The sequence below is a fragment of the Panthera tigris genome, chromosome D1, assembly GCF_018350195.1.
Source record: "Panthera tigris isolate Pti1 chromosome D1, P.tigris_Pti1_mat1.1, whole genome shotgun sequence".
NCBI classification, from domain to species: Eukaryota; Metazoa; Chordata; class Mammalia; order Carnivora; family Felidae; genus Panthera; species Panthera tigris.
Window position 1 is genome coordinate 104,932,883 of NC_056669.1, and position 27,572 is coordinate 104,960,454.

The window sequence follows — 27,572 nt, forward strand, 5'->3', positions numbered from 1 at the left end:
TTCCCCATCTCTTCTTGAGACTGTTCTGGTAGGAGACGGGAGTCGCCTGGGGGGCAAAGACCGACTGGAATCTCTTGAGGTTCCTGAGCCACGTGGATGCGTTGCACCCCAACATCCTTCTCAACTTCACGCCAGGCTTGGGAACAGGACTCCGCGGCCGCCTTCCCTAGCCACTCCCCCCCAGACCCACGGCTGCCCTACCTGGGTTAAAGTGGCCCCCTTCCCCAAGGAAAACCTCCCCTTTGGGGACAAGCTGAGCCTTGTGAAGGTCCCCAACCCACAGAAGGGAGAGTACATTCAGAGGAGGGGACGGGTCCAGGGCAGACGTGACTGGTGTGGGTTCCCAGAGAAGTCTGCTGTAAAAACAACAGAGGAGAGAGCCGGTCCCTCCCTGTCCACGAAGCCTTATGTTACAAGGACAGCCTCCCCTCCCTCACCCTCCTCGCCCCTCACAGCAGAAAGCAGGGCTTCCCGACAGCAGGGAGCATCTGAAAGGCAGGAGAGAAATGGGAAGGGGTGGGACCAGGGAAGTCAGGTAGTCCCAGCACCACCCCACCGCTGCGCAATGGGCGGTCAGACGGGACGGTCACACATCTGCCTTTATTGTGAGCAGGTGGGGGACGCTTGTGGCAATGGTAAAAAAATTAATTTACAAAAGCAGGGGTTCGGTGAAGCCGCCGGGCTGGAACCTGAAAGAGGAGAGGGGTATCAAATGAGACCAACGACCCTTCCTTCCGCCTTCTTTTCTCACTGACGCCTGTGCCCCTGGGGCAACGGCTGACGGGCACACGACTCTGAATCGGAGCCACCAAAGCTGACTCTCAGGGACCTGTTTAGTGGATTATCTGCAGCCAGGGTCTCTGGGTTTGCTTCGTCACTTTAGTCAAGGTTTCTTTTAATGGCTGAAAACATTCAAACTTACCACAGTGGCACTCCCTGCAGCAAACTGGGAGCCCCAGGTTCTGACCCCCCTTCTAGCCCGTTCCCGAGCAGCCAAGTCAATGGCGTGTGATGTGTAAGAACCCAAATGTCATCACGTGGGAAGCCTGCTCCCACAGCCCTATGAAGTACACCCCGAAGCCAGATCAAGGCCTTGGGCAGTGTGCGGAGCTCAGCATGACAATGTAGGTCAGAGATCCCTGTTAGGGACAGGGAAAGAGGCACATGCGTCCCGGCGTCCGGTGTCCCTATCCACTCTGCCGAGTCTGTCTCCATGAACCAAAGCGTTGCACAGGCCTGGGGACCGCACTGACGTGGATGTGGGAAGCCTCTCTAATGCCCGCCCTGTCGCACTTACCCTTGGGAGCTCACACGTAGATGCCGACCCAGAGCAGCAGGAAGAGAACTCCAAAGCCCATGAAAAGCGAGGCCACCAAGGAGATGAGGAGCTCTTTGTAGATATCCCGAGTGTACTTGGTGGAGGTCACCTCATAGCTGGCAGGGTGATTAAGGAGAAGCAGAGGGATGGGGCTGCGTAGGACAGGAAGCCCGGCCAGTGCAGCTCTGGGAAAAAGGTACGGGGTGAGGGCTTTCTAGGAGGCTTGCCGGGCTCAGCGCAGCCAGGAAGAGAGGCCCAAGAGAGGATCTGGACTCTGTTGCTTCCTACCAGCCCTCAACCACCCATGAAGAAAATCAGGCCCAGAGGGGTTAGGTCACCTGCCCCGGGCCACACAGCCAGTGAACTGAGGAATTGGCATTAGCCCTCGGATCTCCTGCCACCTGAGCACGCCCCTCCTTTACCACTCTGCCAACTTCAGATCCCCTATCCCCAACCTGCAGTCCAGCCAGGCCTTCTGTCCACTGTCCCGGAAATCTGAAGAGCAAACTGAGCTCACCTAAACTTGGGAAGTAAGGCCACAGCCCGACCCCGCACATCAACAGCTGTCCTTCGACCTCCTTACCTTCCCCCTAGCCCCACACCAGAACAAAACTGGCAGGGTGCACGTACCCAGCACGGTTTCTCCCTTAGTTTCCCACACCACTAACTCTGGCCCACTGGCTGCTCAGTGAAAAGGATACACGAAGAACCAGGCGGTAAAGAACATGCCAATGGCCAACAGCACCACGGTCAGATGGGGGAAGACAGCTGGGTTCACTGGGCTGGTGTATCTGCTCATGGCCTCGAGCTCCTAGGGGAGGGCAGGAGATCAGAGCTATCAAAGAATCCCAGGACTTCAGCGTGAGGGGGAGTGTGAGATCATCCACCAATGGGCCTCATCCTCCAATGACTGTTAAAGGTCTGTCTCAGCCTGGGAAATATGGAAATCCTTCAGAACCAACATCAAGTGACTCCATTTGGAAATGACGATTCCATCTTAAACTTAGGTGACACTCTGTCTTTTCACTATGAGACAAGAAGGGCAGCTGAGAGTCAGAGGCTGACACTGAAGATGATCGACTAGCTATAGATCAGTGGTCCCTAACATCTTCTGAGGCCAGGGAGGACAATTAAAAAAAAAAAAAAAATGGTTAAAGGTATGGACTCTGCCTGGAAAAAAACCACATGCAAGAAATAGTCTGCCTATAATTTTAGGAGATTTATGGACCCATGTCTATAGACACCAAGCTCAGAATCCCTGCTGTAATTCAGAGCCTGGACCAGTACCCAGATCTCAACTTCTACTTCTGTATTCTTCCCACTACACTATTACGGAATCTCAGGATCTAACAGCAAAAGACATCCATTAATAAACTGGCTCTACTGAATGAGTCTCTGTAAAGTAGTTACAGTAACACCCCTCACAGGGTTGATGTATGACTGAAGAAGGGTGACGAACGTCAAAGCATCTAGCTCACTTCCTGGCACAAAGGAGTTGCTCAATAGGTGTTTGTTTCCCTCCCAAGGTTACAGGGAAAATTATGAGATAATGCTTGGGAAGGAGGGCTGTAAACGTAAAGTTCTGTACAAATGTTAACTTCCATTGTCACTCACCAGCCAACGCTCCTAAAACCCAGAACATAACAACTCTAGAGAAATAAATTGACCCCGTTGTTCTAAGAGACACTGGAATTCAATTCAGTAAACATTTATGCCCACACCCCCCAAAATGATAAAAGACAATCGCTGCCATTTATTGAGCCTCCGATCGCAGGCCCTGTGTTCGGCACTGGGAATACAAAGATGAATAGCCATCATCCCAGAGCTAGCTGCACGTCAGATGGTGGTCACTAGGAGGCGTGGCAGATAACAAAGAAGTCCGTGACATGTGGCAAGAGGTTTGTACGCGGGTTGTGGGAGCTCCCAGCAGAGAGCGGCCAAGTGCCTGAGAGAGTTGGAAGTGCTTCACCAAGAAGGGGACATCTGCCCTGGGCCTTGCAGGATGAGTACGAGTTCTGCGGGAGGAAGGACTTTCCAAACAGAGATCAAATAGAGATAACGGCTTAATCACAGGTAACAGATAAAAGCTCGAGGTGTTAAAAATGCGCCGCACAAGCCTCACCCTTAAAAATCGCGGGATCAAAACCTCAGCCTAACTAAGAGTCCGTGGCAAGGGGCTTCCTTCCCTTCCCGCCCCTCGGCCCAAGTCGGATATAGGAGCCGCCGGCTGTCTGGGTCTCAGGCGTCTGAGACCTCCGCGAGAGAAACGGGGTGTGGGACGGGCCCCGAGGGGGTCAGCATCACAGCCCTGTCCGGGACGCCCCTCAACCCTCTCACCATCTTGCCAGGCACAGGGTAATCCACCGCTCCGCCACAGGAATAACACGTCGGCAGGAGCAGGCGCCTTGTGCAGCCGGAAAAGGAAGTGCGCCCGCTCGCGTGGCATTGTGGGATTTGTAGTCCTGTGGTTTCGGAGGTAGGGGGCGCTGGGGCCTGTGGGGCCCCGATGTGGAGTTGGGGCGAGCGATGGAGAGAGTAGGACAGAGCCGTTGGGAGGGTTCGTTCCTCTACGGGGGTGGGCGATGGGGGGACTGTTTGCCACAAGGGAAGCTGGCCGAGGGCGTCCGGGCCTGTACTACACTTCCCAGGAGGCCGTGCGCGGCGGCGGGTCACGTGACGGGAGCGCGGGCTTTGGAAGGCGGCTGAGCGGGAGGGCGTCCGCGGCCGCGCTGAGCAGGTTTGCGGAGCTGAGCACCGTCGTGGGCGACTCCGGCCCAAGCGCTAGCTGTCGAGGCTTCGCGCTCCAAAGGCCAGGTGAGACCCCATGGGAAGCGCTTCCGAGGGCGGCGGGGTCCGCCTGGCGCTGGGTGCTGTCGGGGACCGTCTGCCGCGCGCGGGGCGGAGGCCGGAGCGCCAGCCTGCCACCTTCCCGCTGTGCGACTTGGGCCGGTCGCCGAAGCCCCGAGCCTCTTGCTTCGTTTGTGGAAGGAGGGAAACAGCCTCCACTTCATGGGCCCGTTGTGTATTTCGACCGAGATCCTGGCTGAGAAACATTTTGTAAACTTCACTTGTTGAGACTCCTTTCCCACCTCCCTGCGTCGGGGGCCGTGGGAGGCTAAGCCAGCAGTCACTGTCCCCTCCGTACCCGTTCTGGCAAAGCAGCCGGCCTGAGGCCGGACCCCGAGGATTGAACGGCTTCTGTGGGGGGAACGATCCCGAGCGACCAGTGTATGGCAGGGGCTAGAGGAGGGCGCGGCTGAGCAGCAGTGAGAAAGGGCCGGCCTTATCCCAAACTTTGTGTTGGCTCCCAGACTGTGACGGTAGGTTTGGGAAGCTGCGCACGGAAGATCTTGCCGCCAGGTTGAGGTGTTTGGATTTCAGCACGGAAGGGGGCATGCGACAGGGTCTATTATGCTTTGGAAAGAACCCTTTGAAAAGTGGGAACAGCTAAAAGGTCTCGTATATGTCTTGGGGTGGCGGACACCTACCACCAGTGAGCACGCAACGACTTTAAATGACACCCCTAAATCCTTTTTAATAGTTATACATTTAACATTAAAATTTAACTACCGTGACACAGACATTGCTTAAGATGAGTTCTCGTTTTCAACTTGGTTTTTAAGACAATGGGGTCCATTTAAAGAAAATACTAAGTGAATGCAAGCACGGGTTTTGAGTGTGCGTTTTTTTTTTTAATTAAAAAAAATTTTTTTTTAATGTTTTTATTTATTTTTGAGACAGACAGAGAGCCTGAGCAGGGGAGGGGCAGAGAGAGAGGGAGACACAGAATCCGAAGCAGGCTCCAAGCTCTGAGCTGTCAGCGCAGAGCCCAACGCGGGGCTTGAACTCACGGACTGTGAGATCATGACCTGAGCCGAAGTCGGACGCTTAACCGACTGCACCACCCAGGCGCCCCTTTTGAAAAAATTTTTTTGATGTTTATTTATTTTGAGAGAGAGAAAGACACACAGCGTGAGTAGGGGAGGGGCAGAGAGAGAGAGGAACCCAGGCAGGCTCCACGCTGTCAGCACAGAGACTGATGTGGGGCTCGAACTCACAAAACCATGAGATCATGACCTGAGCCAGGATCCAGGAGTCGGACGCTTAACCGACTGAGCCACCCAGGCGCCCCCCAATACAGGTTTTAGATGGAAGTGGCAAAAAATTGTGAGGGGAGCGGAGTTTGGATCTGATCGAAGTTTAGGAAACACTGCCCTGGGAACTATTTTATTTGTCAAGGGGCCTGAAACAGGAGTGTATTACCGGACTGAGGGACTACAGCTTGCCAGGCTCCTAGATCAGGACCTGGGGTCAGGTGGGAGCCATGGAGTTCACATCTTGGACTTCGTGGTGGAGAGAAAATATAAAGGGAAAGACTTAAAACTCCTAGCAACGTCATTGTAGAAATAGAAATCAGTAGCAGGGCCGAGGGGATACTGAAGGGACACTCAGAGCAGCATGTGAGAAAGCCACATAACCTCCCTTCAGATATGTTGTGGGTTTTTTTGCCAGTCCTCCTTCAGGGCTGCTCTATCAGTCAGGGTCCTCCAGAGAAACGGTAGGATCTAGGGTACGGACATATATAAAGAGATTTATTGGGAGGAATTGGCTCAGGTGATAGTGGAGGTTGACCAGTTTGAAAATTAGAGGGCTGGCCCGCAGGCTAGAAACTCACGCAGGGGTTGAACCTGCAGACTTCAGGCAGAATTTCTCTGGAAACCTCCGTTTTTGCTCCCAAGGCCTTTCAGTTGACTCAGCCCCCCGCGCCCCCCCCCCCCCCCACCGTATTCTGCAGGATAATCTCTGTTTAAAGCCACCTGAATATTGGGGTGCCTGGGTGGCTCAGTTAAGCGCCTGACTTTGGCTCAGGTCATGATCTCGTGGTTTGTGGGTTCAAGCCCCGCATTGGGCTCTGTGCTGACAGCTCGGAGCCGGGAGCCCGCTTCGGATTCTGTGTCTCCCTCTCTCTCTCTGCCCCTCTCCCGCTCCCGCTCTATCTCTCTCTGTCTCAAAAATAAAATAAGCATCCAAAAAAAAAATTTTTTTTTTAACTAAATAAATAAAGTCACCCGAATACAGATGTTACGAGATACCTTCCCAGCAGCGCCTGGATTAATGTTTGAGTAAATACCTGGGTACTACAGCCCAGCCTCTGTTGACACAGGAAACTACCCATCACAGCTGCTAAAAGGAGGGGAGCCAGAGGGACGAGTTGGGGATGGTCAATGACTGGCATAAAGGTACAGAGGAGGGTGGACACTCGTGTTTATTTTACCACCGTACACATTCAGCCTTGTGTCATGGCTGCCTCTGTCCCTGCCTCATCTCGTCACCCTCTGGTAGCCAGTCTTTGCCTGTCCTTCAGGTCCTGTCTTCATGATCCATGGACGCCTCGGGCTGGGCCAGGCACTCTCCTCTGGCCTTGCAGGGACCTTGACGCAGGCGTCAGTGGTAGCCCTCCTTGCGTGCTAGCCCTGTTGCTGCCTTATCCACGAAACCTTAAGTCCCGGGACGTCAGAAGTGCCTTCATCCTCCTAACACCCAGGTTTCCTCCTGAAACGCCGGAAGCCTTAGTAGTCATGGGGTGGGCTCCCCTGCTCGACTGTGAGGTTTTTGAGAATGCTGACCTTGTCCTGTGCCATCTTTTCGTCTTCTGTGGTCCCGAAATGGTGTCCTCTTCTTGTGCAAAATTTGTACAGTCGGAGGCATGAGAGTCGGTGAGAGGGCGCCAGTTCTAACCCCTGATCCTTTGCCTCCCTGAAATGCCTCCTGTTCTTACTTTACTCCTTTTCTGTTTGTTTGTTTTTGGTTCTAGCCGTCCCTCCTCTGTGTTGCTATGGGCATTCAAGGCCTGGCCAAACTGATTGCAGACGTGGCCCCCGGTGCCATCCGGGAGAATGACATCAAGAGCTACTTCGGCCGCAAGGTGGCCATCGATGCCTCCATGAGCATTTATCAGTTCCTGATCGCCGTCCGCCAGGGCGGGGATGTGCTGCAGAACGAGGAGGGGGAGACCACCAGCCACCTGATGGGCATGTTCTACCGCACCATCCGCATGATGGAGAACGGCATCAAACCCGTGTATGTCTTCGACGGCAAGCCGCCACAGCTCAAGTCCGGCGAGCTGGCCAAGCGCAGCGAGCGGCGGGCCGAGGCGGAGAAGCAGCTACAGCAGGCTCAGGCCGCCGGGGCCGGGGAGGAGGTGGAGAAGTTTACCAAGCGGCTGGTGAAGGTCACCAAGCAGCACAACGACGAGTGCAAGCATCTGCTGAGCCTCATGGGCATCCCGTACCTGGACGCGCCCGGCGAGGCCGAGGCCAGCTGTGCCGCCCTCGTGAAGGCGGGCAAAGTCTATGCCGCGGCCACGGAGGACATGGACTGCCTGACCTTTGGCAGCCCTGTGCTCATGCGGCACCTGACGGCCAGCGAGGCCAAGAAGCTGCCCATCCAGGAGTTCCACCTGAGCCGGGTCCTGCAGGAGCTGGGCCTGAACCAGGAGCAGTTCGTAGACCTGTGCATCCTGCTGGGCAGTGACTACTGTGAGAGCATCCGGGGCATTGGGCCCAAGCGGGCCGTGGACCTCATCCAGAAGCACAAGAGCATCGAGGAGATCGTGCGTCGGCTCGACCCCAGCAAGTACTCCGTGCCAGAAAATTGGCTCCACAAGGAGGCCCAGCAGCTCTTCCTGGAGCCCGAGGTGCTTGACCCAGAGTCAGTGGAGCTGAAGTGGAGCGAGCCGAATGAGGAAGAGCTCGTCAAGTTCATGTGTGGTGAAAAGCAGTTCTCGGAGGAGCGGATCCGCAGTGGGGTCAGGCGGCTGAGCAAGAGCCGCCAGGGCAGCACCCAGGGCCGCCTGGATGATTTCTTCAAGGTGACTGGCTCGCTCTCCTCAGCTAAGCGCAAGGAGCCAGAGCCCAAGGGGTCCGCTAAGAAGAAGGCAAAGACCGGGGCAGGAGGGAAGTTCAAACGGGGAAAATAAAGGAGTTTCCCCTCTCGCCTCCCCGGCCCCAGAACACCTGCCTTGATGTGCCCTCAAGCGCTATAGCACGAGAGAGAGCTCTGTGGGGGCAGGGAGGGGCTCCCATTGCTTCTCTAGCTCTGCCCGTCTCCGTAGTGCTTTCCCTTTTGTACTTGATCTGGTGGCAGGAAGGCCACAGAGGTATCTTGTTTTCTTCTTGTTTTAGCTCAGGAAAGTAGGTCAGGCTCCACACTCGTCTCAGGCAATTTAATGGACACCGAGTCTATTGTTAAATGAAAGGGATAGCAACAGGTCTTGGAGGAGGAGGGGGGATAAATGGTAGAGATGGAAGACTGTATAAAAATGATTTCCTGACTGGCCCAACTGGTGGCTGATGGGAAGGGGTGGTGGAACCCAGCTGTATTTCTCTCTGGCTCAGCCTTGACCGGCCCTGTAGGACAGCCATCAGGAAGACCCAGTCTTCTCAGACGGGGAGAGCTCCTGAGACATGAGACAGGCGGACAGCTGGAGTCCCTGGAGTTGGCCACAAGGGTCCGACCGCTGGCTGTGTGTCCTGGGGTGCGCAGAAACTTGAACTTGCTATGTAACTTGAGTCTTCACGGTGGCGTATCTTATTTCGAGGCGTAAGATGGGCCAAATTCTGATGGCTTCTCTGAGGCAGCCAACGGAGTTGAGACTTGGGGATGAGATGCTATTTTCACGTGCTGGTTTTGTTTTAAACGTATGAAAAAAGAGTCAATAAAATTAGAAAAGTAGCCAGAATGTCGTGTTCTTTGAGAACATTTGAAAACACCTTGAGGGGCGCCTGGGTGGCTGTCAGTTGAGCATCCGACTTCGGCTCAGGTTATGATCTCGCATCTTGTGGGTTCGAGCCCTGTGTCCTCTGTGCTGACAGCTCAGAGCCTGGTTCAGATTCTGTCTCTCTCTCTCTGCCCCACCCCCACCTACGCACTGTCTCTCTTTCTCTCTCTCTCCCTCTCTCTCTCTCTCTCTCATATAAATAAACGTTAAAAAAAAAAAAAAACCCAAACATCGTAAGTGCCCCCAGGCTTCAGGAAGTAGGTAAGGTTCTTTTCACTCCCAAGAGAACACACAGGCGACGTATCCTTGCTACAAGAGGTTTGAGAGTGGCCACAAGATGGCGCCACGATCCACAGAATGACCAAAGTGGCCTTGGCAGTACATAAGCCATTTGTAGGTGGATGCCTAGTTTAACTTGCTGGGAAACAAGTTTTAATAAATCGAATGGGTTCCTAGTTTTCCACCTGCTGTGTGGGATAAAGGAGCTTCTCGGAGAAAGCCTCACAATTTAGATCAACTGCTTCACGGCGTCCGAGCATTTATTCTACCGGTTTATAAATTGTTCAAAACCGCACTTCAAAAGTCACTTTCTCGCTCCTCTTGTGACATCAAATTCAGGTTACTGTTTCCCATAAAGATGGAATGTTTGAAAAGTTATAATCCTGATAAAACTTGGCAAGGCGCTGTCCTGTTTGAGTTTCTCCTTTTTTAGCATTCCTATCACTGCTGTTTAAAGTTCCCGGGGACACTTAAGCAGCCGGAAATCTAAGCTGCCTGTGTTCCAACAGATTAAGCGGGTAGAAGACTAGAGGCTGGTGGTTTTCAAAATTTCTCATGGAGCAACCTGTTTTTCAAATGAAATCTTACATGGAATCTCAGGATATGAGCTCCAGTTGAAGCAGGAGCGGGATATAGTCTCCCCGGCAGTGCTGTTCCCTTGACGATGGGACCCTGAAAACCACTGGTATAGACGGAAGGTTCTACTCCGAGGGCAGGGATCGTAGTTTTTTTGTTCACTGCTGTCTCCAGCGGTTGAAACGGATTTTCTCCGATTGGCCCGTGCCACACAAGTAACAAGAGCCCCAAGGAATTTGATGGCTAAGCCCGTGGTTCTGGTGATGGGGTCCAGAGGTGGAAAGACTTCTTACGGAGCAATCACCTGATCACCTCGGTGCAGTAGTTAAGGGCTTGTATCCTGTGGCAGTCAAAACATGCAGAGCGGTTTTTCCTCTTGTTTTCAGTTCCAGTTGTCCGGTCTTTTCTAAAAGGTTTAACCACCGCACACTGCAGGGGGAAAACCAGTTCTACAAATTTTTACCTAGCACGTCTAATACTCTTGCTCAAAGAGAGCTGTTGTAATAGCACTGAGGTTAAAAAGGCATTGTGCCAGCAGAGAAGGATTTGGCCAGAAAGGAGACTAATCGGGACTACCCATACTGAGACTAGAACGTTCAAAAGGGCCAGGGTGTTGCCTCATGACAGAAGCATGGGACACCTGCCTAGTGTGTCTGGCCAGTCAAGCGTTTGAACACAGGGGGTCATGAGGAGGGCCTGGCTTTCCTTTTCCTTGCCATAGCCCACCCGTGCCTTGGTTTTCGGAGGATCCTGGTGTTCTGCCCAAAGGCCTTGTGTGAAGGGGAATCTGGGAACTACTGGTCAGAAAGAGCCAGAGGTAGGTGGTACCTTACAGCACAGGCCTAAATTCTCCTATTGACAGACAAGAGCTTCGTGGATTACAAGTGACTATAGCCTTCCTTCAGGTGGTCAAAATTAACTTTATTTTTCAGCTTTACTTCTTGGAGATGTAGTAACATCAACACAAAGGACACGGATGTCAGCCTAATTAAAGAAACAAAGATGCACATAGAGCCCGGAACTCTAGAACACGGGAGTTCAAAGGTTAGTTTTGCCAGTCTGTGACTGGCGGTGACTCGTATGGTCTTTGAGCCTGTTTTCTCGTGTCACTGCTTGGATTTGAAATTATTCGTGTTACTGTTGTAACGGTCTAAGCCTTTTGTCACTGGGGTGTCCCTCTGTGGCCACGTGAGACCACACCGGTCTAGGTTAAGGAGAGAAGGCCACGGTGGTTGAAGTGCTTCGAGGGCCCGGCCTTGGCTCAGTAAGCATCACTGGATTTGCTCAGCTTGGCAGCCAGATGGCTCGATAGGCTGGTGACCCCACGCTGAAACCCTAGGTAGCAGGGAACCAGGGGGATAGGGAAGGGTCAGTACCTATTCTGGAGTGAGGAAGCCAACGAAAGTAGAACGTTTCAATTCTACTTCTCATTTTTCGACCCAGGCTGTTTTAAACCAGGTTCTGGCCAAATGGAAAAGATCTGAGTATGCTCTGGCAACCCGTCCTCCCCATGTTCGTTGCTTCTTTAATCTTTGTTTTGACACACCTCTCGAGCGATCCCAACAGCCCTTCCATAGGTGGTACCTCGAACCCCATCCCAACTTGCCTTAAGATGATCTTTATTCTCTCCTAAAACTAAGTGTGGACTCTCCTAGGGCTCTTTTTCCTTCTACTTTGAAGTTTGCTCCTCTCTGTATCCACAATGCTCAATGCCCTTAGAGTAGATGCTGTTGAACAGGCAACTAATCCCCCCACCCCCGTCGGCACTGAAGGTGTGGATGTGAGGAGGGAAGGTGTTGAAGGCAGATCGACAAACCCTGGCAATTAAGGCAGGCTCCTGAGTGCATTCCTTTGTCCAGTCTAGAGATGGCTTAAACGGTTAAGAACCAGATTTAAAAATTGTATTTCGGAATTACACTGGTGGGCTTTTTAAAGAGATTGTCCTAAATTCCTGCCCGGTCTCCGGCTGGGAAGGATGCTTGAACGGCTGAGGGTAGATAGCTCACAAAACTTCTGTGTTTTATCTTCCTATCTCTGGTTTAGAACTAGGAAGTGATTGTATTTAATTCACTGTTCCTACTCAGAAGGAATACTGTAACATAAGTTAGGTTGTAGACAATGTCTTACGGCCCTTCTATTCTTTAGGACTACAATCTGTGGTTTCCTGGTGACTGGTAATTCAGGGTCTCCCAATGTGGTCCACTTGTGCTAACTACTTTACTAAACTTGGAATTAATTACAGGCAGGAAGGCAGAGGGAAACCCCAGGGGGCCCTCATTTGTTTCAAAGGGAGAAGATTCAGTTGCCCCATGTGGTCACTTGCTTATGGATCAAGAAATGGACTCCCCATCCTAGAAGTGTCCTGTTCCTTGGGTGGTGGTTGCAAGAGGTGAACCCAAGGTAAAGGGATTCCGAGTGGCCAGCAACTCTTTCTGCTGTTTTGGCGAGACCGAGGACCTGCTGCTCCCTGGGTGCCCTGGATGGACCATGAGCTCAAAACCAGTAGGGCCAGGATCCTTTAAAGTCAGAGGTTTCCATTACCACAGCCCTGGCCTTTGCCCTGGCCACTTCTACAAGTGGGAAAAGTGCTTCTCCAGCAGCCTGAGGCAGACCTAGGTCCCCCCTAGCCCTAGAGTAGGCTGAGCCTCCCAGTGTGCTATGCCAGGCCTCAAATCTAAGCACTAACCCTTCCTTTCTAAATCTTGCTCGGAAGGTTCAGCTGCTCTGTCTCCCACCAGCCTGCGAACCTCTGAGGTTTGCATGTGAGGGTGAAGGCACTGAGAAGCGGACCAGTGAGATGGGCTCACCCCTTTGCTGGCTGGAATTTTATACATTTGTCTATTTTAATGTTTATTTGTTTATTTTGAGAGTGAGTGAGTGAGTGAGAGAACGTGAGCAGGGGAGGAGCAGAGAGAAAGAGAATCCCAAGCAGGCTCTGTGCTGTCAATGCAGAGCCCAGTCCGGGGCTTGAACTCAGGAACCGTGAGATTGCGACCTGAGACAAAGTCAAGAGTCTGCTGCTTAACCGACTGAGCCACCCAGGCACCCCCCGGATGGAATTTTTATGCTCATTCTCTTCCTGATCTCTGGGCTCAATAGGTCCTCCCTAGTCTTCCAACACCCTTGGACCCCCTTTGCTCACCAACCATCTGCATCTGCCAAACTAGAAAAAGGAAACAAAACTGTCACATCTCTGCCCCATCAGGCCCATCGCTCCTTCCAGAAGGCATGCACGGTCCCCTACCCCTTTGGGTCTTAAATCTGTGCCTGGAAGATAAGGGGGGGGGGGGGCTTGAGTCAGAGCCTTTGTCTCCTCAAACCCACCCCCTTTGAATATTAGAATTATAGTGGCATTGTCCCATAAGCTCCCCTCTGCTTTGGTGCAGACTCCCCTTCCCGGTGGGCTGGTGTTATCGGTGAAGACAGACATCTCTTCCGGGTGGGGGGAGGAGTGGCAGTCGTTACTGGTGAAGGTAGGCATCTAGCCAGAGCTGCCCAGACTCCTTCAGTGAGCTGTGGGGGCAAGTTGGGAACAAGCAGTGAGAGAGAGAGGGCAGAGCCAAGCCCGTAAGCCAAACCACCCTACAGAAGCCGTATAGGGAGGCTGATCTCCATGGCATATGGCCCCTTCCCTCCCCTTTGCTTCTGAGAAAGAGCTTGGGCCATGGCATTGACGGCAAAGGCCTGACTTGGCCAACAAGACCAGCAGGGCCCCCTGCCTTTGTCTTGGTGACCTCCATTCCAGAGGACCGGGGACACCTGCCTGTTGCTCCTATCCCACACGTCACCACCCCCACTGCCCGCCCTCTTCCCCCCCTGCCCGCCATCTTCCCAGGCTCAGGTACTCACTAGATGATGTCGGCGAAGGCTGAGAACAGGGGCTTGGACTGGTACTCTATGCCATGCTTGGCACACAGGGATTGCACCAGGGGGGCCACTTTATGGTAATTGTGTCGAGGCATCATGGGGAAGAGACTTCAGGGAGAACGGGAAAGTCAGTGGCTCCTATTCCACTGTTCCCACCTCCTTGCTTCCCCCCCACGGACCCTCCCAAGGACCCTGCTTCTCAGGTCTCCCTACTCACTGGTGCTCAATCTGGAAGTTGAGATGTCCGCTGAACCAGTCATTGAAGGCAGACTTGTGGACATTGCATGTCGCCTGGAGCTGGAAGAAGAGGGCAGGGGAGAGCATGACTCTGCGTGCCAGATGTAAAGCCAAGCCGGCCCTCTTCCAAGTAGAGCTGGCTGAGAGGAGGGGGTGTGGGACCGTCCCTGGTCACTCCCTTCTCCACGTGGTGGCAGGACAGAAGCTTCAAGCTCATGAGGCAGCGCTGTTGGGGGACTTAACTGTTGCCGCCCCCACCCCCTAGCCTGCATCTGTGCCCACCCACCCTGTTTATTAGTTGTGTTATTCCCAGGAATCTTCCAAGTGACTGTCCCTTACCTGGGTGGAGACCCAGTCCATGTTCCGGTCGTGATCAATGTGCATGGGGATGTGGTTCATCTGTGTGACCCACACAAACCAGTTGCTTTCCAGGAACCTGGTGGATTATGGCGCACAGACAAGCAGGGGACAAGTCAGAGCCCCGCCTCTCCCCCAGATTACTGCTCTAGCCTGGCCACCTTCCCAAGCCCACCCCTGAAACACCCCCTGCCTCTTAAAGCCCCGCCACGGCCCCCACACCAGACTCGTGACTCCCAAACACCTCCTTTTCTTTGCCAGCCCCCCTCCCCCCATCAACTACTACCTGACCATGAAGAAAAGGCCCAGGAGGCCTTTCAGTCCCAACAACGGCACATAAGTGAGGGATATGCGGGCGTAGAAGCTGATCATCCAGGCCAAGTCCTGCGTGGAGAGGTAGAGGGCACTATGACTGGCACCAAGCACTTCTTCCTCTTCCTTTTCCACCTATTTGCACGGTACAGCCGTTCTGCCAGGTGCCCAGACTGGAGCACCTGTCCACTGCTCGCAGCTGCCCAGTCCTGCCATATCTAGTGCCGCCTCTCCTTCCTTCCGGTCCTGGCGGCAGCCCCCAGTCCTCCTCGCCTGTTTCTCACAGGCGCCAAGGCCCCCTGCCTCCGGCTCCTCCCAACCCACCTGAGTTCTTTATCCCTTCATCATGCTGCCAAATGAATCTTCCGGGACCAAGGCTCGGTCTGCACCAGTGCCCTGATTGAACCTCCGGCCACTTTTCTGCACCACGGTCCTCCCCTGACACTTGAGTCCACAACAGATCCAGTGGCCAAACTTGCCCCTCCCTTCCCGGCTCCTCTGCTCAGAGTCCATCCTTGCTCCACCCCACCTCCTCCAAGGCCAGCCAGAAGGGACTTCGCAAAGCCTTTTCCAATGCCTCTCATCCAGCCAGAGGCAGCAGGGCCTTTTGGAATCTCAGAACCTCCTGCTTCTACCTCTTTGGGGCCAACAACAGCTGTTTCATCAGAAATTTCCTGGGAGCAGGTGCCATCTCGTACTCACCTGCCCTCCCCCCCGCCCTCCCAGCCTGGCTGGCCCCTGGCTTTCCGCTGAGCACAAGAGCCTCAGGAGATGCCGGCAGGATGGAAGAGGGCACTGGGAGTCAGGTCGTCTGCTGAGCCCAGATCATCCCGTCTAGAGACCAGGAAGGTCTATACTTGGTTCTATTACTTTGCTCTAAATTAGGCCTGGGGTAGGTCGCAGTGGGATTTCCTCTGGAGAACCCCGTTCCCCTCCATCAGGGTACTGAAGACAAAGCATGTGGGACTCTGGGGCCATGGATACTCACCACCCACTTTTTCCGCTGGAAAACAAAATAGAAAATATACCACTGGAAGTAGAGAGGCAGCAAGGCTGGGGGCCCAACTGGGGAGGAAATGAAGACAGAGAGGAGGTGTGAGCAGCATGGGGGCAGTTCAGTGCCAGAGAGGGAGCCTCTGGCATGGGGCTGCCCCCCTGCCGTCTGTTCCTGTGGCCCCTTCCAGTCGCCTTGGCATTCCTCGATCCACTGGAACCGGCAGGCACTGCGGTGGGCATGAGTGCGAGTCTGAGGAAGGCGGAGCCGCCCGAGAGGATGCCGGGATGGGGAGGGGTGGGAGTGGCATTCCCTTCCAGTGGAAGAAGGCAGCTGGGAAACTCAAGCTCCACGCACGGAACCTGGCTCCGCTGCCATGCTTTTAGAAGAGCACCTCCAATTCTCCCCACATGCCCCGGCCCCAGGCTTGCCCCTGCCTGGCCTCACGATCACCTGCCCTGTGTTCTTGGCTGCTCTGCCATGCAGGTGAAGGGACAGGAGCAGGTAAGTGTGTGTGTGTGTGTGTGTGTGTGTGTGTGTGTGTGTGTGTGTGCGCGCGCGCGCGCGCGCGCGCGCCAGGGTGGGGGTGGGTGGCCCTGCTGATGCTTCATAGGCTGAAAGCTCACTCCCTTGGACTAGGGAAATGAGCCCATGCCACTGAACCCAAAGCCCTGGAGGTCAGGGGTGGGAAGGGGCAGAGAAGCTTCTCTTAAAAGCGGGAGTTGAAGAAGCGGCCCCGTCCTATATGCTGTCCCATTTCCTTTTCTGTATCCCTTCTCTGCAGGGCCCTGATGCCTACCTATAACCCCCTGCGTGACAGGGCTCACCCGCGGCTCCTCTACCCCGATGTGCCATGGATTCTAACATTCTTCTCCAGTAGTGAAGGTTCGTAATAGGCACTTAGGATAAGTTCTTTAGAGCTAAAATAGGATCGATGGAATCCTCCCCTCCCTTCCTTTAAAAATCTGAATTCTCCAAGGAATTCTAAAACTCCAGTTTTAGGCATTATGGAGATTTTAAAAGCAAAGAACATAGCGCAGTCTTCAGAAAGAGCTTAAGACGGGCTGCAGGAAATGTCCTCCTTTTCCGCTGTCACTGCTCCTCCGCTCCCATAGCCACGTCTACCTTTTATCCCCCTGGGTGTTGGGACTGTGCCCCACTGAGTCACCTTGACGTGCATCTGTTTCACAAGATCTAAGATAAAGTTTAAGGTTTAATTGGGACAATTGCACCTGACTATTCAACTATCTTGTGAAAGCCAGGGTGGGACTGGAGGAACAAGTCTGCCCCTAACACAAATGCCTGCTGTCCCTGCTCAGGTGACATGACAGTTGGCTCCCAGGCAGGGAGGAACCAGCTGGGGACACGGGACTTCCCCCGGCCATTACTCAAAATGCCGTAAACCTCCACAAAGTCATTTCTTCCCCACAATCCCGTCGGCACCCCCATCCCGAGACAGTCCCCCTGTGTCGCCGGAGGTCACTCACTCAGGAAGAAGTATTTGTGCTGGTGGTTGTATGGCATGTACTTTTTCTTCTGTCTCCCAAGCTGTGAAGAAAAGCAAACGCAAATGAGTACCCACAGAACCAGTCACCCGTTTCCCCTCCTGCCGTGACCTTGGTTTTTCCCTGCTCGGGAGTTCAGGCCTATTCCAGGGGCCGTCAGCTTGTTGGTGCTACTGGAAGGCTCCAGCAGGCCCAGCCTTCCCTCCATCCAGCACCTGGCACGTGAAGGCCTGGGCTGTAATGAGCCAAGTGCACCACACCACGGTGCACGGCTCAATGGCCCATGCCCACAGCTCAATGGCCCATGATGAGCACGACACTGTCAATGGGTCCTCGGGACTCCCTGTGTTCTCCAAAGACACCTCTGTCATAAGGGGTCCAGGCCCCTCCACGTCCCCCCCCCCTTGCCTCCCACCTGGTACTTTTTTGACTTCAAACTCTCCATGGACAACAATTTATACCCCTACACAGGTCGGTATGTATTCCCTCTGCATCCATCCATCCACCTCTCTTTTGGTGTCTTGATTTCAACGAGAACTTTATAAAATCCCTTGAACGCTAAGGAAAGTTGGGCAAATGTTTGTGGGAAGGATACCAAGACCTTGGCAAGTCTGAAGGTTCTGGCAAGGCTTTTCCAGGTAGTGACTGTTTTGTAAGCCTAGCTGCCGAAGAGACAGGCTGGTGCTGCCGGGTCAGTCAGCCTGGAACCTCTCGCCATGGGCACCCAGGATCGTGACAGCAAAGCTCCGCTGACTCCCTTGATGGTTCCTTCTGCCCCGCCTGCCTCAGTTAGTTCTGGCAACCAGATAACCACAGAGCACAGGTGGCGCTCTACCCCCGAGCAAAATGCCAGCACATCTTTCTTCCCTGCATCCCCCCACTGTTTTGACAGTAACAGTTCTTATCTATCACCAGCTTATTCTGTGCAAGGTGCTTCTGCTAAATGAAACATTCTTTCTATATTAACTGATTAATTCAGCAAGTATTTACTGAGTACCTATTACGTGCCAGGCACTGTTTTAAGTGCTGAGGATACAGAGGCAAACAACACAAAGTTCCTAGTCTTGTGGGGCTTGTAATCTGAGGACAGGAGGCTGGTGGTAAATCTGTGAACAGAGCTCAAGGTAACTACAGATTAAAAACAGGAAAATATGGGGTGCTTGAGCGGCTCAGTCGGTTAAGCATCTGACTTTAGCTCATGATCTCAAAGTTCGTGGGTTCGAATCCCGCATCAGGCTCTATGCTGATAGCTGGGAGCCTGGGGCCTGCTTTGGATTCTGTGTGTGTGTGTGTGTGTGTGTGTGTGTGTGTGTGTCTCTTTCTCTCTGTTCCTCCCCTGCTTGTGTGCATGTGCTCTCTCTCTCTAAAATAAATACACATTTTTTAAAATAAAAATAAAAAAATAAAAACGGGCGCCTGTGTGGCTCAGTCGGTTAAATGTCTGACTTAAGCTGAGGTCATGATCTTGCAGTTCGTGGGTTCCCCGCATCAGGCTCTGTACTGACGGCTTGGAGCCTGGAGCCTGCTTCGGATTCTGTGTCTCCTCTCTCTGCTCCTCCCCCTCTAGCGCTCGCTCTCTCAAAAATAAACAAACATTTAAAAAAAATTTTTTTTAAATAAAAATAAAAACAGGAAAATATGACAAAGTGACAGAGGCGGTGTTTTGGCTAAGGTGGTCTCTCTGAGGTGCTGACGTCTGAACTGAGACCCGAATAAGGAGCCAGCAAAGCAAAAGTTCAGGGGAAGAGCATTTAAAGCAGAGGGAACAGCCAGAAAGGGCAGTATGGCTGGGAACAGCAAGCAACGGCAGAGAAAGACAGATTGACAAGGCTAGAAAACTCCGGATGGCCAATTCACGCTGGACCTCAGAAAGCCCCAGTAAGACCTCAGTAACCAGCGTGGGTTTTATTCTGGTGGTGATGGGAAGGCCACTGGAAGGCTTTCAACAGGTGTAGTATCATCAGCTTTGCACTTTAAAAGGCTCGCTCTGCCAGGAGGAGGGGAGAATGAACTGTGGGAGTGGGTACAGTTGCAGGGAGACCAACGAGGCCGGAGTGGTAACCCAGCTCCAAGATAGATGCGCGCGCGCGTGTGTGTGTGTGTGTGTGTGTGTGTGTGTGTGTGGTGGGGGGAGACAGGAAGCAGTGGAGATGGGGAAATGGATCTGGGGTGTTTTGGAGACAGTATTCACAAGGTTTGTCGATGAACTGGATGTTGGGGTGAAGCTCACCCCGTCCCAAGCAACATCGAGCCAGACGAGGGGCACCCGTCTTGTGCGGTGACGTGTGTGGGAAGAACAGTGGCTTCCTATTTGGGAACTGTTATGGGAGCCCTATCCACTGCTGCTTCCTTGAATGGCAATCAGATGCTATCCTGATCCTCAGAACTGCCCTAATGTGTTTCAACTCTCAGAGCCACAAAGTTTGTATTGAGGGTGAGATGTCCGCTGCACATGGGGATTAGCAACCAGGTGAATTGCGCCCAGAGGAGTGGAACCAAATGCCAAGCACCCTGTGGCCAAGGCATTTACTAACAGGCTGCCCATCCTCAGCCTTGTAACTAGATGGGAAGACGTATCTATTGGTCCTAGATCATCGTCTATTTTTTTTTAACTTTTTTTTTTTAATGTTTATTCTTTTTTTTTTTTTTTTTTTAACGTCTATTTATTTTTGAGACACAGAGAGACAGAGCATGAATGGGGGAGGGTCAGAGAGAGAGAAGGAAACACAGAATCCGAAACGGGCTCCAGGGTCTGAGCTGTTAGCACAGAGCCCGACGCAGGGCTAAAACCCACGAACCGCGAGATCGTGACCTGAGCCGAAGTCAGATGCTTAACCGACTGAGCCACCCAGGCGCCCCTGTTTATTCGTTTTTGACAGAGAGAGCATGAGTGGGGGAGGGGCAGGGAGAGAGGGAGACAAAGAATCCGAAGCAGGCTCCAGGCTCTGAGCCGTCAGCACAGAGCCTGACGCGGGGCTCGAACCCACAGACGATGAGATCATGACCTGAGCTGAAGTCGGATGCTGAACCGACTGAGCCACCCAGGCGCCCCGATCATTTTCTATTTTTTGTGTCTGCCGATAGGAGTTTCTTGAAAACCCCAGTACCAAGATGCAATAGAGGCAGCGGTGTGAGAAGGTTCTCTTCCACTTAAACCCCCACCTTTTTTTTTTTTTTTTTTTTTAACTCTCTACAGTGACGATACGAGTGTGGACAAGAGTCACATGCTCTGCCTAACAACCCATATTGCTCTTGAAGTAGCCACTTGAGGCAGGTGGGGCCAGAGCGGAGTCAACGTCTGCCCACTGTTGACCAGAACATAGTACTGGATGTGTAGCAAACCAAGTCCCTGTGTAGTGGGTGGGAAAATTAGGATGTTATGGACAGGCGGCAGCCTCAAACGTGGGGCTCCCGGGGTCAGGACAGCCGGTGCTGTAAGGCCTCTCTGCATTGTCCTCCTCATAGCCAGAGGGGAGGGCCGCCGGGCTACTTGCACTCACTCATGCTTGGAATGGAAAGGTGTTGAACAGCTGAATTCTCGGCATGCTGACATAGCATACAGAGAGGGAGGGAACCTGGCGCAACTCAGACCGCAGCCGAGAGCCTTGGCACAAAGGTTTTAAAGGAATTTTGCAAACAACCCTGCTGGCTGTTCAAAGCCTCCTGCTGATGCTCATCCTTTAGCAACTGCATTACAACTTTTGCTCATAACTCCGGTGGGAACTCAAACCCAACGCTAACCACCCCGGAAGTCAGGCTGGGGTCAGGTGGGTGGGAAGAACCAGCCAATGGATGGATGTTCCAGGCACTGGGCATCAAAGAAGACTCAAACAGCCTGTGGATGGGGAAAACTGAGGCACGGGAGGATATCAAAGTGCACGGGGCCGGGGGGTGGGGGGCGGGGATCGGGAAGATGACTGCCTGGGGTAGGAGTGTCCAAAAACACCCCGAGGAGGACCGTCCGTCACCTTCAAGGATGACCAGAGATTTGCGCCATAACCTCCCAGTCATCCTTTGGCTCCTTTGCAGAATGAGGTGCCTTTATGCAATTAGCTGCTTGCTGGCGTGAACTCAGCAGGGAGAACAAACGATTCTGCCCCGGCAGCTTATTCACTGCCTGTTGCCTCCCACAGCTGCCAGCCAGCCAGCTGTCCCCAACGTCTTAACCGCACTGAGCACTGCCCTCAGAGCCCTCCGTTCTGGTTGGCTCCCATTCTCTAAGGCCGTTCCCCCGATACCTCCACTCACCTCCACAGAGAGGATCTTCCCCAGGGCAAAAAAGAACGGGTGCATGTTGATGTCCGGGTCTTTGCGGAAACAGTTGGGCTTGGCATGGTGCTGGAAGTGCAAGTGGTTCCACCAACTGGCGGGGGCGCCCTACGGAAAATAGGGCCGTGAGTCCGAAAGCCCAGCGTTCTCCCCAAACCCCCAAGGAAACCCCTCAGCGACCGGAGTTTCAAGAGCCCCTCCCCATCCCATTGACCTTCAGGTGGCCAATCACGAAATGATGGAGCAGGTGGTTCCAAGTAGAGGTGCTGAAGACGGACAGGTGCCCTAAGTCATGCTGCAGCCAGCCAGCCTGAGCCTGGGCGAGAAAGGTTAGCGCTGAGAGCAAAACCCACCGTTCCGGCATCCCTCTCACTGACCTCAGCGGCTCCTCCGCGTCACCCCCTTCCTTCGTCTCCCTAGCCCCTGTGACTGCCACAGTACCCTGAGCACAACCCGGAAGGAGTCAGGCTCCTAACGCTGCCTCTGCCGCTAACTCACATGAGAGTGGGGGCAAGTCACTATCCTCTCCCTGTTCTTCAGTTTCCCCAGCTCTGGAGTTCTAGGACCTAGGATGTGCCGAATCCCGAGTACGAAACAGGACAGGGTGACAGAGGCGAGAAGGCTCGGCAAATGGGTTCTGCCATTAGGCCCCAAGCATTATTAGCATGTTGGGCAATGTGGTGGGGAGGAGAAAACCAAGCTTTGCTGAGAAGTCAGAACCTGGGCTCTTGGCACACTTGGGCTATGGCAGAACCGGACTACGAAGCTTCAGGTAATTTCCACAGAAAGAAGGGGGCCCGTGGAGGAGGGGTTGGGGAGGCCGTGAGGAAATGAAGGCGCACACGTGGCCAAGGAGCAGACAGAAGCCACGGACAACAAAATCTCTCTCCGCCCTAACTCTGCCCCACATCCTCAGCGCTGCCCCGGCACAGGGCCGGGCTCGTGACCTTCTGAGGCATACAAAGAGCTTTCCCCGAGGATGCCGAGCACGGCCGTGCTCCTGACAAGCCAAGTGATGGCTTCTCACTTGAGCCGTGCTGAGCAGCACCGCACACAGGAGGAAAGGCACAAAGGATGTCCCGAAGACCCAAAGGGTGAGCCAGGCAGCAACATCCAGCAGTAGGATGTGCAGCAGGTACAGCAGGAAGAAGACATGGTTGGCCTTCATGAGCCCCATCCGCTCCACGGTGGCCTGCAGCTCCCGGAACTCGTAGATCAGCTCTTTCTGTGGAAGGGTAGAGAGGGAAGGGCTATTATTCTTCCCAGCTGTACTCCAACATTGCTGGAAACAAGGGCCCTCTTAGGCTCGAGGACCCTCCACCCCCAGATCGTTGCAGGAAGTCCACAATCCTAGGTAAATACACAACACTGAGGAAAGGACAGGAGAAAGCGCTCTGGCGTCGCGCCGAGGAGCCTGTGGTCTTCGGAGTTAAACAGACTCGATTCAAGTGTCTGCTCCGCCGTTTGCTCACAGGGTGACTCTCGGCCACCTTGTTCAACCGCTCTGAGCCTCAGCTTTCTTCCTCTGTAAGTGTGTGAGGGTTAGCCGAGGGGATGCCTGACACAGTGAGGGTTCGACAGATAGGCCTCCGTGATGGTAGCGGTGGTGGCGGTAGCCTTGGAGAACCAGAGGTTCTGAGGCCCCGCCTCCTCCCTTAGGCCTGCATCCCAACGACTAACGTGGGAGAAGCGGGGGCCTCAAGCCTTGCAAGAGCTACTGACTGTGGTCACCTGTGAGCCTAGCGAGGCCTGCCTTCTCTACCCCCTGCCCTTCAACAAACCACAGGGTCTCCAAACAGCAGAGTCTCACATTTTTAGTGGGCTCGAAGCTGGGCTGCTCTGGAGACAGTTCTCCGATCAGGAGGGAGTTCATATACTTCCTCACAAGGCCCTTGTTGATGTGAAACGCCACAAAGGGATCCTGCAAGGGAAGGGAGAAGACAGACTGGTTAGGAAGCCAGCCCGGTCCCCTGTGACTCCTGGAGGGCTCACACCAGAGGCCATCCTCCTGACCCAGCAAGGAGGCCGGATCCAAGTTCAAACCACTTCCCTCCAGTCAGCCGCCCTTTGAGGGTGCTTAGACCTTCCCAGGTGTCCACAGCTCAGGAGCACCCCGACATGTGTTCTAGAAAGAAAGGCACCACACCAAGGAATACGAAGTGCAGGTAGGGGGACCACAGAAAATCCTCTCTGGCCTGGCCTTTCCTCCAGGCACGTCTAGGGACACCTTTTGCACAAGAATTTAGGTATAAGCGAGAAGCCACTAGAAGGGATGGGTGGGGCTACGAGATTTCTGGTTTGTTTGTTTTCTGTGGGACTTTTAACAGACCCTCTCTGAGGCAGGGGTTCTTCATAAAATGTGGTTAGATTCCTTACGCCCGAAATGGGAAGTTTTGCATTTCTACCCCTTCTGCCGACTGACGTTCCAGGTAGGGTTCCACGTTTCCCCTAGGACTCTGACCACCCCGATCCCGCCCGGCCCCAGAGCTGCTACTTTTGATAATCTTTAGGTGGGGTAGGTCAGACCGACCCAGGCCTTACGGGGAACCTTCCCCGGCACTCTGAGGCGGGAGTCGGGGCGGAGCCGGTGGACGGTGGCACCACAAATCTAGACCAATCGCCAACTCCGCCGCCCAGCCATTCAGCCCGGGCCCCAAATCACACTGTGGGAAGACCCTGCGTCGGTGCCTGCTTCGTCTGCGCATGCGCTAGCCCACGTCTTCGCCTTCCACCGCCGTCCGAGCTTCCCCGTGGTCACTCGGGGTGACCCCTGCAGGCTCTGGCCTTGCCACCCCCGGCCGGCCGCGTCGCTGGGAGGGGCGGGCCCTCAGCCCAAGACGTCTATGCTCCGCTGCGACAAAACGGGAACTCTGGCGGCCCCAGGCGCCCTCCGGGATGGCAAGGGCGGAGGGCGGGGACAGCGGAAGGGGTCGAACCGCCGGACTCGGGATGGCGAAAGGATGTAGGGGGGGGAGGGGACACGTTGAAGCAAAGCCTCCACGGGGCCCCACAGGCTCTCCAAATATGGCAGGAGATGCCAGTTGCCGTAGCTCCGAGAGCAGGTGGTCTAGAAGGGGAAGGGCAGAACTGGGGCTGGGTGGCACGCGGACCCCTTAGTGAGGCCCGAAGGAGGAAGGATGCGAAACACAGCCTAGAAATGCAGACTGCTGTCCGCCGCGGCGAATGGCTGGACACCCCGCTGGCCTGCGGCCGAGTGACCTCCCCACAGGATTCGAGGACCGCTCCGAGGGTCCTTGCTAAGTGTATGCCCGCCCCGCCCCCACGTCTGCACGCCGCTCTATTACCCCCTGTGCACCATCAGTCTTCAGTCCTCTCCGGCCAGTGAGGCCCCTCCCTCACTGTGCGGGGGTGCCTAAGGCAGCGGACGACAAATTACTTTCCACCTCCGCTCTACCCCCGAGACTGCTTCCCTCTCCTGTTCCCGCTCGGCAAGCCTGCACGCGCAGTCTGGACACCGCTGCGCTCCCTTCCCACCCACCGAGACACAGGTTGAGACTCCGTCTCCCGGCCACTGAACCCCCCCCCCCCCGCCCCCCGGCCTCAACAGCACCGCGGTCCCCGGCACCCTGCATCCTGGCTCTCCTCCCCACTTGTCCTGCTCTGGGCCCTGCCTATATCTGGACACCGCAGACGGAACGCACGCAGGGCGGCGCAGTCCTTTGTTTGTGTGGGCACGTTGCCGGCCTCCACCTCCGCTCTCCTGATTCCAGTTTTCACAGCCATTGTCCTGCCCTTGCAACCCGTGTGGGGTCGCGGGCCACGGGGACGCTCGGCGCCTACTGGCTCCTCCCCGGGCTAGCTGGGAGTTACTCCGCGGGTGCCAAACTTCCTGCCTCGTGCACGGAACCTCCGGAGGCAGCCGCCCGGCCCCGCCTCCTCCCGTGCCTGCGTCCGGCAGCGCTCACCGTAGCATCCTGCCCCGCGTAGTGGCTGATGACCCGGGAGCCCCCCGGGTGCCGGCGGGTGAACTCGCTGATGTTGTACACCTTCCGGTCGATCACGAGCCACCGCTCATTCTCGCGCCCGGAGCGCTGCGCCACCTCGTCCCAGGTGAAGTAGCGCGGGGTCGGCGTCCGGGTAGGGGTCTGGGGGTCCATCGGGGCCGGGCGTCGCCGCGCGCCGGCGGGGCAGGGGCGTCAGGCGCGCGCTCGGGGCCCGCGGGCTAGCGCGCGCCGACCTCGCGTGCGCGGAGCGCGGGACGGCTTGCGCGCACCGGGTTTTCAGTACCCGCGGCACGGACCGCGGAGCCTCGCTGCGCGCGCTCCCATTGGTCGAGCCGCATGGCGCGGGGAGCGAGCCCCCGCCTTCTCGCCGGGACCCGCGCGGGGCAGGCCCGGGAGGGCGCGCCCCCTCGCAGGCTCCGGTGGGGGGGGGAGGTCACCGAGGGGCGCCGCCTCCGGACTCGCGGCTCTCGCGGCTCCCGCTCCCGGGGAGGCGGTGGGCGGGATTTCGTTTGTGCGGGCGGGGCGGGGGCTCAGGGCTGCCCCCCGGGGACTGGTCTTTGGGCTCCTGGCCACGCCGCTCCGCCGGTCGTGCGGCCAGAAATAACCGTGAGAACCTTTGGCGGTTATCTTGTGAGCCGCATCGTTATGGTTTCGTGGGTTTGGGACGCGCTGAGGATTTATTTTGCCCCAGATGACGTTTAAAAACGCCCCACAATTTTTGTAACCCAGTTTACCTTTTTTTTTTCTTTCATTTTTTGGGTCTATTCTTAATTAACTGGGATCCTTAAATAAAAGGCCTTTGGCCATCCCCTGACCTCAGGGAGGTTGTGCGAAGAGCCCGGGTCTTCAAGCTGAGGCATCTCTGCTCCGTCCGGGAGGCACCTGGGAGCCATGGGAGGCCTCTAAGTAGAAGGACTTGGGGCTTAGGACCCTGGGCTTTAGGAAGGAATGAGGAAGCAACCCAGAGGCTGGGAGTGCCACTCAAGAAGCTGTTGCAGTAGGAAGAGACCCAGAGTTTACTGCTCAATTTTTCTCTTATTCAGTCACCAAGTACTGTATAAAGTACTGTGCCAGGCACTGTTCTTCGTGTCTTATAAACAATCCATTTAATTTTTGCAACAACCTCACTTAGCACTAAATCTTACAGATGGATAAGGAGAGGTCACATGTTTTGTCACACCGTTAGTAGGTGACAGGGCTAATATCCAAACCAGCCTGTGCTCCGAACCCCTGGCCTCTGTTGCCTCCCCTCTGAATACACTTGTATGTGGGCACTTTGATGGGACTCTACAGCCAAGGGAAAGCAAGCAGAACCTTGTCCCGAGCAGTGAGCTGGAGTCTGAGCCCCTAGGAGTCAGGAGTCGGTCATACAAACAGACTGGGGGAAATGTTGCTGGATTTCTGGCAGAAAAGGACCTTAACCCGTTCAATCCAAATCTCTCATTTTATAGATAAGAGAATTGAGTTTGGGAATGCGGAGGGAGCTTCCCAAGTGCCCACAAGGAAGCTCAGGTGTCCTGGCTTCTGGTTAAGATTCCAGGCTGTTGCACCTTGTTTAGGAATGATAGTCCATGCAGCTGCCCCCCTGGTGTGCCCATTTTCCTTTAAAAAACAAAAACAAAACAAACCTTGCCCAGCAACTTGGCCGGCTGTAATCGGAACTATAAAATGATTTGTACTCTTTGATCAAGTCATTTCACTCTTGGCAAAGTGAGGAGTGGGAGACTGCAAAGATGTTTTACTACTAACTTTAATAGTGAAGAGCGGAAACAGCCGCAAATCCTGACAAAACCATCACGCTCCCTGGGAGGCACGACGAGGAATTACAGAGTGATTAAAAATGACCAAGGTGTGGGGGCGCCTGGGTGGCTCAGTCAGTTGAGCGTCCGACTTCAGCTCGGGTCATGATCCCAGGGTCTGGGGATCAAGCCCCATGTCGGGCTCTATGCTGAGTGTGGAGATTAATTCAGATTCTTAAGAATTTAATGGGACACCTGGGTGGCTCAGTCGGTTGAGCGTCCGACTTCGGCTCAGGTCATGATCTCACAGTGTGGGGTTTGAGCCCCGCGTCAGGCTCTGTGCTGACCATTAAAAAATGACCAATGTGTGAACT

General features: G+C 54.6%; 3 protein-coding genes across 5 annotated transcripts; 1 reads left to right on the forward strand and 2 right to left on the reverse strand.

Annotated features, from left to right (window-relative positions):
• Positions 1–581: 581 nt before the first annotated feature.
• Positions 582–3,844, reverse strand: TMEM258 (transmembrane protein 258). Its single transcript, XM_007091984.3, has 4 exons — positions 3,656–3,844; positions 2,020–2,129; positions 1,298–1,434; positions 582–689 (listed from the first exon to the last, which is right to left on the reverse strand). The coding sequence occupies exons 1-3, from the start codon at positions 3,656–3,658 to the stop codon at positions 1,308–1,310; spliced, it is 240 nt and encodes a 79-aa protein (XP_007092046.1). The 5' UTR covers positions 3,659–3,844; the 3' UTR covers positions 582–689; positions 1,298–1,307.
• Positions 3,213–8,314, forward strand: FEN1 (flap structure-specific endonuclease 1). Of its 2 annotated transcripts, none has more exons than XM_007091985.3 (2): positions 3,213–3,391; positions 7,134–8,314. In XM_007091985.3, exon 2 carries the CDS (start codon positions 7,155–7,157, stop codon positions 8,295–8,297), a length of 1,143 nt encoding a protein of 380 aa, XP_007092047.1. In that variant the 5' UTR covers positions 3,213–3,391; positions 7,134–7,154; the 3' UTR covers positions 8,298–8,314. The 2 variants fall into 2 exon arrangements, with proteins under 2 accessions (XP_007092047.1, XP_042814994.1); XM_042959060.1 differs by lacking the exon at positions 3,213–3,391 and adding an exon at positions 4,008–4,132.
• Positions 8,315–12,929: 4,615 nt separating this feature from the next.
• On the reverse strand, positions 12,930–25,634 carry FADS1 (fatty acid desaturase 1). Of its 2 annotated transcripts, none has more exons than XM_042959592.1 (12): positions 25,421–25,634; positions 23,305–23,415; positions 22,522–22,719; positions 21,709–21,810; positions 21,474–21,602; positions 17,208–17,268; positions 15,715–15,791; positions 14,701–14,798; positions 14,397–14,493; positions 14,038–14,117; positions 13,803–13,928; positions 12,930–13,466 (listed from the first exon to the last, which is right to left on the reverse strand). In XM_042959592.1, the coding sequence occupies exons 1-12, from the start codon at positions 25,610–25,612 to the stop codon at positions 13,415–13,417; spliced, it is 1,323 nt and encodes a 440-aa protein (XP_042815526.1). In that variant the 5' UTR covers positions 25,613–25,634; the 3' UTR covers positions 12,930–13,414. The 2 variants fall into 2 exon arrangements, with proteins under 2 accessions (XP_042815526.1, XP_007092178.2); XM_007092116.2 differs by lacking the exon at positions 25,421–25,634 and adding an exon at positions 25,157–25,331.
• Positions 25,635–27,572: the final 1,938 nt, after the last annotated feature.

Coding starts and splice junctions, on each gene's coding strand:
- TMEM258 (XM_007091984.3), bottom strand. Junction 1,435..2,019: donor TTTACCGCCTGGTTCTTCGT/GTATCCTTTTCA, acceptor TCACCCTGCCAG/CTATGAGGTGACCTCCACCA.
- FEN1 (XM_007091985.3), top strand. CDS start 7,155: ATGGGCATTCAAGGCCTGGCCAAACTGATTGCAGACGTGGCCCCCGGT.
- FADS1 (XM_042959592.1), bottom strand. CDS start 25,612: ATGGACCCCCAGACCCCTACCCGGACGCCGACCCCGCGCTACTTCACC. Junction 14,494..14,700: donor GGCCTTTTCTTCATGGTCAG/GTAGTAGTTGAT, acceptor ATAATCCACCAG/GTTCCTGGAAAGCAACTGGT. Junction 13,467..13,802: donor GCCTTCGCCGACATCATCTA/GTGAGTACCTGA, acceptor TTGCCCCCACAG/CTCACTGAAGGAGTCTGGGC.